General features: G+C 44.7%; 1 protein-coding gene across 1 annotated transcript in view; it reads right to left on the minus strand.

Moving 5' to 3' along the window:
- MCU (mitochondrial calcium uniporter) overlaps positions 1-1,087 on the minus strand; it is a 200,670-nt gene extending 199,583 nt beyond the window's left edge. The window contains exon 1 of the mRNA XM_073596554.1: positions 914-1,087. Coding sequence (XP_073452655.1) covers positions 914-1,024 — 111 coding nt within the window. The 5' untranslated portion in view covers positions 1,025-1,087. The remainder of the gene's footprint in view (positions 1-913) is intronic.
- Between the last annotated feature and the right edge of the window lie 10,659 nt (positions 1,088-11,746).

An 11,746-nucleotide genomic window follows, 5' to 3' on the forward strand; every position in this document is an offset into this window, starting at 1 on the left:
AGGAACGAGGCCTACACACTATACCTGTAACTGAACAGACAAGCATTTCATTTTCTCCAATACAGCGATGTGCAATAACCAACCAATAGAATGATTTCATCACTCATATTACACCAACATGCTGTCACCTTCTCTCATTGGCTGGCCATGGGCCAATACTACAGCAATGTACTGAGTTATAGCAGCATAGTGGAGGGGAAAGAGAAGAAAATAAATACAAATAAACACAGTATCTTTTGCTATCACCAGCCTGCTGTAACCTTGTATCTCTCAGCACAATTGTGTTGTGATAAAAGTAGCAAAGATAAGAGAATAGTGTAATTCGAGTCCATGGTGCAGGTCTGTATGTCCAGGTAGAAGGCAGCATAGGACAGATGTCAGGACAGGGAAGGAGGACAGATGTCAGGACAGGAGGACACTGGTCATCAGATCTTTATTGGAGGAGATGTATGGACACCTGTATGGGAGGGACAGTCCTACTTCCTTATTACATGGGGGGGGGGGGGTGAGAAGCAGTGACAGCCAGGACCCCCCTATGTTGGGAATGTTGGGTGCACACATTGATCACAGGAGGACTGCAGTGGAGGAAATAACAGATCAGACTGCAGGGATCCCCCATCCCAGGGAGGAGGAGGAAAGGACCGGGGATCCCCCATCAGCCCGGTATGTAGAAGAGGACTGCAGCATGTAAAGTTAGTAGCAGAGCAGGTCAGATGCAGCACATGGATGGACACAACGTCCTCAGTCAGGGAGGATCCCCTCCGAGTTACTAAAGCAACCGCTGCAGCACAAGCCGGGAGTTCCCTGGACACCCCGCCCCGGGGCGCCTCCCTCCTTGTCCTGACACAGCAGCCCCGCACCGTCCTCTCCTCCCCGGCCCGGAGCCTCAGCTCCCCCCCAGCTCGTCACTCACCGTCCTATCGGGCCGGTGCCTGCTACCTCCGAGTCCGGGAGAGCGCGCCGCCAGCCCCCCTCCGCTCCTGGAGATCAACAGCACCAGAGATCTACCTGCCGCGGCCGCCATCTCTCAACTGGAAGCGCTCCGGACCTGGGCGCGCAGCGGCGTTGGCTGGGGCGGGGCTAAAACACGCCGCTCAAAAGTGCCGGGGCCAATGAGCGGGGGGGCGCAGTGACAGGAGGGCGTGGCCCGAGTGGGAACCTCGCTCGAGGAAGGTGTTGGGACTGTAGTGGAGTGGGCGGGGCTTAGTGAGAGTCTGTCATCGGACGGACCCGCCCACCGGGGGATGTGCCTGGGGAGGCCGAGGATGGAGCTCATGTGAAGGGAGAAGGGGAGTGAGTGCAGAGCTGAGCGCAGAATGCCGAGTGACAGGGTCCCATCTATAATTCAAACTTCACTCTGCACCCATATCTCTGGGCAAAAGTGCCTTCTCATCATCCATGTCCGCCAACAAGTGCTGTGTCTTTTCCTGCAGAAGTAACCCCTGGGTGGCAAGGCTTCATAGAAATACAAACACATAGAATATCTATCTATCTATATCTATATATATATCTATCTATTTATCTATCTATCTATCTATCTATCTATCTATCTAGATAGATAGATAGATAGATATCATTTATCTGACATGATCTGTTTCCATAAGATTGTCAAATGGCAAAATAAATCTGATGACCTTAAAGAGTTTCTAAATGCACAACAGTAAACTCAGTCTGTAAATGCAGTAAAGCATGCTTGTTATACTCACTGTGGAACCTAAGGGGTTAATCCTGTAAAAAGGCCGTTTGACCCTGTCTTCTCTGATCCGCTCCTTCTTACGCTGTCCCTGATCCATCCCCTGATAAGACAGAGCCTTTGGAGTCACTCTGCACATGCTCAGTTTAGTGTGTATTGCTAGAGAGTTTTTTTTTTTTCTTGGAAGGGTGCATGTGATCAGCACAGGGCCAATCTGCACTGTCCAGACATAGGGTCAGGGGTCCTGCAGCCTCATAGGACAGTCAGAGGAGAATGAAAACTCCTGCTACAAGCTTTAACCAGATATTAATATAAGTCACAAGACTGCTATATACCGCTGATGAAAAAAGGTATTTAGCTGTTTATATTTACTAAATAATCTAGATTGTAAGATCTAACGAGCAGGGCCCCCTGATTTCTCCTGTATTGAATTGTATTGTAACTGTACTGTCTTTAATCATGTTGTAAAGAGCTGTGCAAACTGTTGGCGCTATATAAATCCTGTATAATAATAATAATTGCATTTCCATGTTCTGTGTACTGTGGGAGACCAGATATAGTGAATGCAGGATCCTGGGTTTAGTAAAACTGTAAAGCAACACTAAACTATTTCCTTATTCTCGCAAAATAATCCATACACACACTACCTGAGGACTCTGTATTCTTTTTCATTAAATTTTTTTTTACTGTGTTTTCTTGCCTTCTTGTAATAATCTCTGTGAGCTCCCAAACCTCTCCTTTTCCTATCACTTCTTTTTGTTTGGAACGAGCAGTACACAATAATTGCAGTCATGTGCACTGCTCTATGCACACTACAAATCTCATAGTCCCTGGTCCATCATGGGAGCCATGCAGAGGGACCACAGAGAAATGTAGCCACCCTCTAAGAGGAAGTCAGTAGCAGAAAAAAAGGAATTTGGAGGAGGCAATGGAGGGAACTTTGAGTTAAAGCAGTATTAAAGTGTTACTAAACCCAGGACCCTGAATTCACTATATCTGGTCTCCCACACTACACAGCACATGGAAAAGCAATTATTTAAAGGGGTTGTAAAGGTAAAAATTTTTTCACCTTAATGCATTCTATGCATTAAGGTGAAAAAACTTTTGACAGTACCGCCGCCCCCAGCCCCCCCGTTTTACTTACCTGACGCCTCGAATCTTCGCTGCACGTTCTTGTCATCTTCGCTGCAGCTCAGCCTGGTCGCTGATTGGCTGCAGTGGATGGATTGAAAGCAGCGCAGCCATTGGCTCGCGCTGCTGTCAATCACATCCGATGACGCGGCGCGCCGGGGGGCGGGGCCGAGTGATACAGCGAGCGGCTATAGCCGCCGGCTGTATCACGGGAGCGCGCCCGCAAGCACTCACCACCATGCGAGGGAGCTCGCATTAAGGTGGTGAATGCTTGCGGGGAGGAGCTGAAACAGCCGCCGAGGGACCCCAGAAGACTAGGTTCGGGGCCACTCTGTGCAGAACGAGCTGCACAGTGAAGGTAAGTATGATATGTTTGTTATTTTTTTTTTAAAAAAAAATTACCTTTACAACCGCTTTAAGTAAATATAAACTGCTAAATACCTTTTCTCATCAGCAGTATATAGCAGTCTTGTTACTTCTATCAATGTCCGGACAAATACTGGTGAAAGCTTGTAGGAGGAGTTTTTCTCCTCCTCTGACTGTCCTATGAGGCTGTATGACCCCTGACCCTCTGTCTGGACAGTGCTGATTGGCCTGGTGTCGATAACATGCACCCTCCCAAGAAAAAAAATCTCTAACGATACACACCAAACTAAGCGCCCCCAAGGCTCTGTACTATCAGGAGATTAAATGGGGTCTGCCTATACAGACTTATTTTACTGTTGTGGGTTTGGAAACACTTTAAATCAAAAAACAAAAATTGTATATGTTGCAATTTACCAATTCTTAGATGTGGTGGCTGCATTCATTTCCATTTTTAGGCTTTTTTTCCCTTTATTTTGTACTGGTGATCTTGCCAGTGCAACACATGCTGTCCTAGAGAGCCTCTACTGTGAGTTGAGCAGAAACAGCGGCACCTTTTGACAGCAGCATTGTCAATCTGGAGAGATGTGTTTGTAGGCAGATGCAGTCTATTTTCTCCACTGCGGGTGGTGCTCACCCATAGAAGCAATGCAAGAAGAGGAGTAAGTCAGGGGGAGTCTCGTTCCTCTATGATCTCCTTGATCACAGAGAGGCAGCATCTGATTGGATGCTGCCATCCCATGTGACTTTGGTGGCCATCTTGGGTCAGGCAGAGTCTATTAAGGACCCTGGCTCCCAAGTTTGGTGCGCATTTTGCATGTGGACAGAGTAGGGACAGGTCATCCATATGTCAGGGACAGTACTTGGCATCAGGGAGAGGTTCATCAATGAGTAGGGAAATGCCATTCTACTGGAGATTACTGTATTTGAGTCTGGACTGGCAGGGCCGCATACCGCTCCTCAAGACAGATGCTGTCGGAACACCTGTGACCTACCTCTGCTACTTATCGCTGTACTTCCTGTAAGCGTGCCTTGTTGGGTTGTCTTCCCGCCGGTCTTGCAACTGGGCTTTAAGTGTTTACTGCTGCCACACCATGTTGCACCTACCAACACTTTAAATGTATTAGCAGATTTTGATGAACCTGACTAACACATTAAAGACTAGGAATGGGCCGAACACCCCCCTGTTTGGTTCGCACCAGAACTCCCGAAGAGAGAAAAAGTTCTGACCCAAACAGTGAACCCTATTAAAGTCTATGGGACCGAACTTGAAAAATCATTTATTTTGAAGGCTTATATGCAATTATGTGTTATATGTAATTGGCCATAAAAAGGGTATGGAGGTCCAGGTACTACCTGGGGGATATGTATCAATGCAAACATGTAAAAAAAAAAAAAAAAAAACATTTTTACAGGAGCAGTGATTTTAATGCTGCTTAAAGTGCAACAATAAAAATGAAAAATGTCTTTAAATATATTGCCTGGGGGGTCCCCTTAGTCTGCCTGTAAAGTGCCACACCTGTAGCATGTAAAGAACCTACTGCAGCAAAAATTAAATTTCTAAAGGAAACAAAATGCATGAGATGACAATTAAATTGCCGGCAATACAATACCATTGCCAGCAACAGAAAAATGTTTTAAAAAGCTACTTTTTTAAAGCCTCCTCCTCCCTCCTCCTTTGGGTCTGGTATTGATTTAAAGGGAAACTCCACACTAAAATTTAAAAAAAAAAAAAAAAGTGTGGGGTCCCCCCCCAAATTCCATAACAGACCCTTATCCGAGCACACAGACTGGCAGGCCAGGAAAGGGGGGGCAAGCAAGCGCTCCTCCCCCCTGACCCATACCAGGCCACATGCCCTCAACATGACACATTGTCCCCATGTTGATGGCATGTGGCCTAGTATGGTTCAGGAGGGGAGGAGTGCTTGCTTGCCCCCCCTCCCCCTTTCAATCATTGTTGTGGAGGTCTGCAGGTAGAGGGCTTTAAGAAGGGCCCCCCCATGTGTATTAGTATGGGGTATCCATTCACCAAAAAAGTTTCAAAAAGTAATAAAAACATAGAAACAGTTTTTGACAATTCCTTTATTAAAAAATAAAAAAACAATGTCCCCCGATGTAAATCCATTGTCAGTCGTGATGCCCCTGCACTGCCGGACCCGATCTATAGAATGAAGCAGGAAGCCAGCAGAGGGGAATCTTGGCCTCTCCTGCTTCTCTCCATAGATTGAGACCGGGATCACGTGGCGGTGTCAGAAACGGTATTTAGCCTTTTCATTTCTAACATTTACTCTTTTGTTAATGGCTGCATATCTGCATGGCATACATTAATATGTGCTGCATTATGCAGCTGAATAGGGGCAGGAGGGGCAGGGAGGAAAGCGATCTCATGATGACAGGGAGGGAGGGGGGAGAGACTGTCAGAGGAGAAAGCAGGGCTGCAGATGACGAGGCATGTAAACTGACCATGGTAATCAGGGCTCAGCAGCCATGATTATCGTGGTCAGCAGAGGCAGGGGGACATAGGAACTGGCAGGATCAACCAGGTTTATTATAAGTTAGGAAAAGAAGAATTGCACAGCACAAGCTCTGTGCTGTTATTCATGCTTTAAAGGATCCATGATTCGCCACAAGATCACTTTTATGGGTGGCAGGAGAGGTGCCAACCCCCCTCCCGCCGCATCCCGGTGGTCTCCGCCGCTTACCAGAGCCGTTGGAAGCGATGGAGACGGTAAGCGGCGGACGGTCCTGTGGCCTGATGGGCAGGAAGTCGAGCAAGGGCATGATGGCCCCCACTCGACTCTATGCCTTTGGAGGACCGGAGCAATGTCAAACATCACTTCCGCCCAACGGCCTTAAACAATTTTTTTTTTATTGAAATTAAAAAAAAAAAAAAACTTTTTTTTATTGCTTTTAAGTGTAAATGTGAGATCTGAGGTCTTTTTGCTTTTTTCTATTACAAGGGATGTTTACATTCCTTGTAATAGGAATACAAGTGATCCAAATATTTTTTTTAAAGAGACAGTGTAGAAAACAAAAAAAGTAGAAGAAAAAACACATGTGAGATATCTCCGCGATCGTTAGAGCAAGAGCAATAATTCTAGCAAGAGGCCTCCTCTGTGACTCAAAACTGGTAACCTGTAGAAATTTCTGTCCCCATTCCATGAGCAGGCACAATTTTGAAGCATGATATGTTGGGTATCATTTTACTCAGGGTAACATTATCTTTCACAATATAGAAAAAAAATTGGGCTAACTTTACTGTTTTCTTATTTTATTATTTAAAAAAATTTATTTTTTTATTTGTAAGACTGCTGCGCAAATACGGCGTGGCATAAAGTATTGCAACAACTGCCATTTTATTCTCTAGGGTGTCTAAAATATATACAGTATCTCACAAAAGTGAGTACACCCCTCACATTTTTGTAAATATTTTATTATATCTTTTCATGCGACAACACTGAAGAAATGACACTTTGCTACAATGTAAAGTAGTGAGTGTACAGCTTGTATAACAGTATAAATTTGCTGTCAAAATAACTCAACACACAGCCATTAATGTCTAAACCGCTGGCAACAAAAGTGAGTACATGCCTAAGTGAAAATGTCCAAATTAGGCCCAATTAGCCATTTTTCTCCCCGGTGTCATGTGACTCGTTAGTGTTAAAAGATCTCAGGTGTGAATGAGGAGCAGGTGTGTTAAATTTAGTGATATCGCTCTCACTCTCTCATACTGGTCACTGGAAGTTCAACATGGCATCTCATGGAAAAGAACTCTCTGAGAATCTGAAAAAAAGAATTGTTGCTCTACATAAAAATGGCCTAGGCTATAAGAAGATTGACAAGACCCTGAAACTGAGCTGCAGCACGGTGGCCAAGACCATACAGCGGTTTAACAGAGTGTACTCACTTTTGTTGCCAGCGGTTTAGACATTAATGGCTGTGTGCTGAGTTATTTTGAGGGGACAGCAAATTTACACTGTTATACAAGCTGTACACTCACTACTTTACAAAGTGTAATTTCTTCAGTGTTGTCACATGAAAAGATTGAATAAAATACTTACAAAAATGTGAGGGGTGTACTCAATATAATGTTTGGGATTCTAAGTAATTTTCTAGCAAAAAAAAAAAAACAGATTTTAACTTGTAAACAAGTGTGAAAAATGGTCCAAAACAATAAACAGAAACACTCGGAAATACTCAGTTCCCAAGTGTTTCCGAGCGCATCCGATCGGTCTCCCAGTATTTCTGAGTCTCTCCGGTGCCCCCCACCTCTGGCCACATGCGGTATTGCATGCAATAGAAGTCAATGTGGAACAAATTATCTTAGTTTACATTGACTTCTATGGGGAAACTCGCTTTGATATGCGAGTGCTGTGGATTACAAGCATTCTGGAACGGATTATGCTCGTAATCCAAGGTTCCACTGTATTTAAGGATATACATCCTCATGCTACATAACTAAGATACATTTCATGCTGAATAAACATAATTATTAATGTATCTCAATAAGAAAACTATCTTTAGATAGATTTTTACTCCAAAAGCATTTTATTAAAATAAATCCGATTTAAATGAAAAAAAATCAGATTTTTAAATTTTTTTAAATTAATCATCGATTTTTATCCACCCTGATCCAGGGTGATAGAGCAGAGCCTGCCATTTAGGAGGCATTACTGCCACATTCTAAATGCCTGTTTTTCTTTTTTGACAACTAAATAGGCTTCTTTTATGTTAATACTGCATCGCAATCAAGAGCCATGCATTTGGTTCGTGGTTGCAGCACAGCCCCATTTAATTGAATGTATCACATTTGGCGATAATACTGCCTGCTGAACACAACCGATGGTATAATTTCGTTGCATTATGTGTACAGCCCTGAGCAGCTGCATGAGTGGATGGGGCGCTGATATCATCCTAACCTGGGAATACTCCCGTGCTCAATATTTTGGGGGGGCGGCAAGCCAACGCTACTCCCTCTCCGCAGGATATGGATGGTAAGGCATCTATCCCCTCCCAGAGAAGAGGCCTCCTTACGTTAGGAGGCAGATGACAAGGATCTGTGATAGGGCTGCTGCTCCTCGCTCCGGGGCCGTTGCTTCTCCCCCCCGGCCGAACAGGAAGTGGGTCCTGAGACCTGATTGGCTGAGAGGAAAATCAGGAGGACAATAGCAAATATTAATTTGTTATTGTCACACAAATGGGTGGGCTCAGGGTGCAGTGCTCTGTGCCCCGAGCCCACTCTTTTTTAAGCCAATTAGAGCCTCAGGCTGTAATCATGTGCTTAAAAAAAAAAAAAAAAACCCATTGGAATCCATGCGTCTGGCGCCCTGCATGTAGATTAGAGGCCGGGTGCATGGATTAGGGGGGCGGCACCCCTGCGCCCCATATGGACAGGCCGCCACTGCTCCCATGCCACTAAAGTCTGCCTGAGGTCTGGAGGGGAGAAGAATTGTGCAGATTGTGACTGACTGATCTGGGGCAGGGTGGATGCTTGTACTGGGGACAGAGTGATCTGGGAGGGGTAAATTTACTGAATCTGTGCCCCAGTACAGTCACATCCCCCCCCCCCAAGGTCCTTCTGTGCCCCAGGACAATCTTCTCCAGGTCAATCTGTCTTCCCCGGTAAGGCGTTACTGTGACACTAAACATTGGTTAAAAAAAAACATTTCAAGTATTCCTAACTCAGAAAAGTATCTTTTCTCAATCTCATTGAAATCTCCAAATATCCTTTTTTTTTTGTTGCTACCGTAGCACTCTTTAGTGTGCTAAAATAGGTTTTGTTAGTGTATGAATTTTTTTTTTTCTGGGTCAGGGTGAGTGACTCAGGGAGGGCTGGATGACTCACAGGCAGCATCTGCTAGAAACTTCCAGAAGAATGGGAGTGGAGGTGAGGAAGAGCTCTCTGGAGTATTGTGAGTGCCCTGACCAATTCCCAACAGATGGGTTGACAGGGGGCAAGCCCCCTCAAATACTCTGGGTCAGCCCACCTGGGGCAGTGGAGGTCGGGTGGAAGTTGAAGATGGAGTGTTAGGCTGTCTTTGGCTCTTGAGGGTATCCCCCTAGTCTGGGGGGGTGATTTTGGGCCTGGGCTCGGGTGCAGAAGCATGGGAGCAGAAGAAGGACAGCAGGAGGAAAACATTGCTGGGCAAATCTCCAAGGAGGAAGACAGGCAGGTGGGCTGGTGAGTGTTACAGTTGGGGAGGACTGAGAGGCAGCCTCAGAGGACTGTATGAGAGCAGTCTGAGATGGATGCAGAGTCATTCTGGGAGGACTTTGGAAGTTTAGCCAAGAGGGCTGGAGAAAGGGGCAGCTTCAGCCAGGTGGGCTTGCAGTGTCTGAAGAGGTGGTACTGGGATCAGTAGCCACAGAAGGACAGCTGGGCACTAGGACTTTGCTACACAAATAAGGGGCCCGCAGTCCCTGCCTGTAAAGGCCATTTGCTACCTATCCAACAGTGCCAGCTGGTCCAGGGAGTTGTAGTGCTTCAAGCAAAAGTTGTATTTGAGGAAGCTGAGGAGTGTAAACAGCTGTACAAAGGAAGTTTTTCCCTGAAAAATTCTACTACAGTCAAATGGGCATCCCATATTACCCTTCTCCCTATCTAAGTTTAACCCCCTAATAAAAATGAAAAAAAAAAGCCCTGGACCTTTCCTTGCCTCAAATGTGGTGTGAAAATGCGGTGTGCCTGGCTGTGCAGTTTGGTGATCCCTTTCTACTTGCGGCTCCTTACGGGGTGCACTACACTATGATGCAACTGTTAGAGGATGGCTACATTCATTCTCAATGGCCTGGCCGGTCGCATGCTACACAGGGTCCTCTTTCTCTTTATAATTCTCATGGTGTTAGCAGTCTTTTATGATCAAGAGAGCAGCAATGACATGAAGCTATCAGCATTCCTCTCTGCATCAATACACTGTGAGGGCTGGGTGCCATGCTCAGGGGCAGGACCATGACTTATAATCTATACTCCATCTTCTGGGTTGAAAGCCACTGGCCATCATCATTCAATGTGGAAGACTGCAGACATCTTGCAGTGAATAAAAGGTACGGCAGGAGATAGCAATGGATTGAAAGTGATTTAAAAAAACCAATAGAAACCTCTAGGAGACATGTTAAAGTGGAAGAAAATCTTAATTATTCTTAAAATGTTCTCTACCCCCTCTTCCTACCAATCTTGCTTAACCTGTATAAAAAAAATGTGTATACTTACCTATTTTTAGTCCACTCCAGTAAGGTGATTCTGCAGTTCCACCTCCCCTGTGTCAGTGAGCGGCTGCTGCAGGGGGGAGGAGGGAGCACCAACAACAGCTGGAATATGGAAGTCTATGAGTGACGTCATGGCTGCTGGAATTCCCAGCTGCAGGATCACGTGACCAGACCAGAGAGGATTAAAAATAGGTAAGAATACAGATTCTTTTTTATACAGGTAAGGCAGGATAGGTAGGAGGAGGGAGGGAAGGAACATTTTAACAATGTTTAGACATAGGCTTTTCCTGCATTTTTAAGAAACTGGACCTTTAAATTGCATGGTTACAAAAAGATAAATTTACCAATCTGTTCTTCTTTTGTCTGATGGTTGTAACTAGTGCAGTAAAAGTTTTCAAGTTGAGATTGTCTGTAGCCAGTCAGAAGACTCCTTTATTCAGGCTGAACGCTGGAGAGAAAAAACGAAACCCTAGTAGTATGCCTTTCTTTGCACCGCAAGGGTTTTGCCCAGGGGATGATGAATATGGTGATATACTGCACATACATTAGCAGACTTCCTCCACACATTCTCCAAGCTGCTTCCCTTTGATTCCTGACCAGTCACAGCTCTCTGATGTTATCTGTTGCAATGAAGGACCAGCAGACCTGCATTGTACTGATTCAGAATGTTGGACAGCAGAGTAATGTGCCGGCTGCTGGGGCAGTGAGGAATACAGTATGTTCTGTATATCACACTATTCATCATCCTCTATGCAAAACAAGCAATCTACCCTCAAAGTGCAAAGGGGTGCCCACACAGTGGCAATAAATGTAAATTGGGTATGATGTACAAAAAACACACACACAAAGGATAACCTTAACACCTAGCACCGTCAAACATATGTCATGGGTTAATTCTCTGCTTCATTGTTTTATAGGCCCTGTTTACCCCATAGTTTTCAGGCAAATTTGCCAATCACCTGAAACTTATTTCACTGACAACATTAGACAATAAACTGACAAAAATGTACTGACATAGTACCTTTTTACTGACATATTAAATATAACCTCTAAACAGTATGTGAAAGTTAAAAAAATTTACCCAGAACTAGTACACTGTCTTTCTTTATATATCAAAATTTAAACAATATATATTACTAAAACAGGGGGTGGCTAAGCAGGCATGGCTTTTAGCAGGTGAGGCTAAAGTGTAAAAGGGGGAAATGACCCTTTTTTATAACCACTTGAAGATGGCATGTCCTGGCACTTTTTGTATACATGTAAAAATATATATTTTTTTGTTGCTAGAAAATTACTTAGAACCCCCAAACAGTATATATATTTTTTAAAGCAAAGGCCCTAGAGAATAAATTA

Source organism: Aquarana catesbeiana, linkage group LG08 (genome assembly GCF_042186555.1).
Source record: "Aquarana catesbeiana isolate 2022-GZ linkage group LG08, ASM4218655v1, whole genome shotgun sequence".
Taxonomy (NCBI): domain Eukaryota; kingdom Metazoa; phylum Chordata; class Amphibia; order Anura; family Ranidae; genus Aquarana; species Aquarana catesbeiana.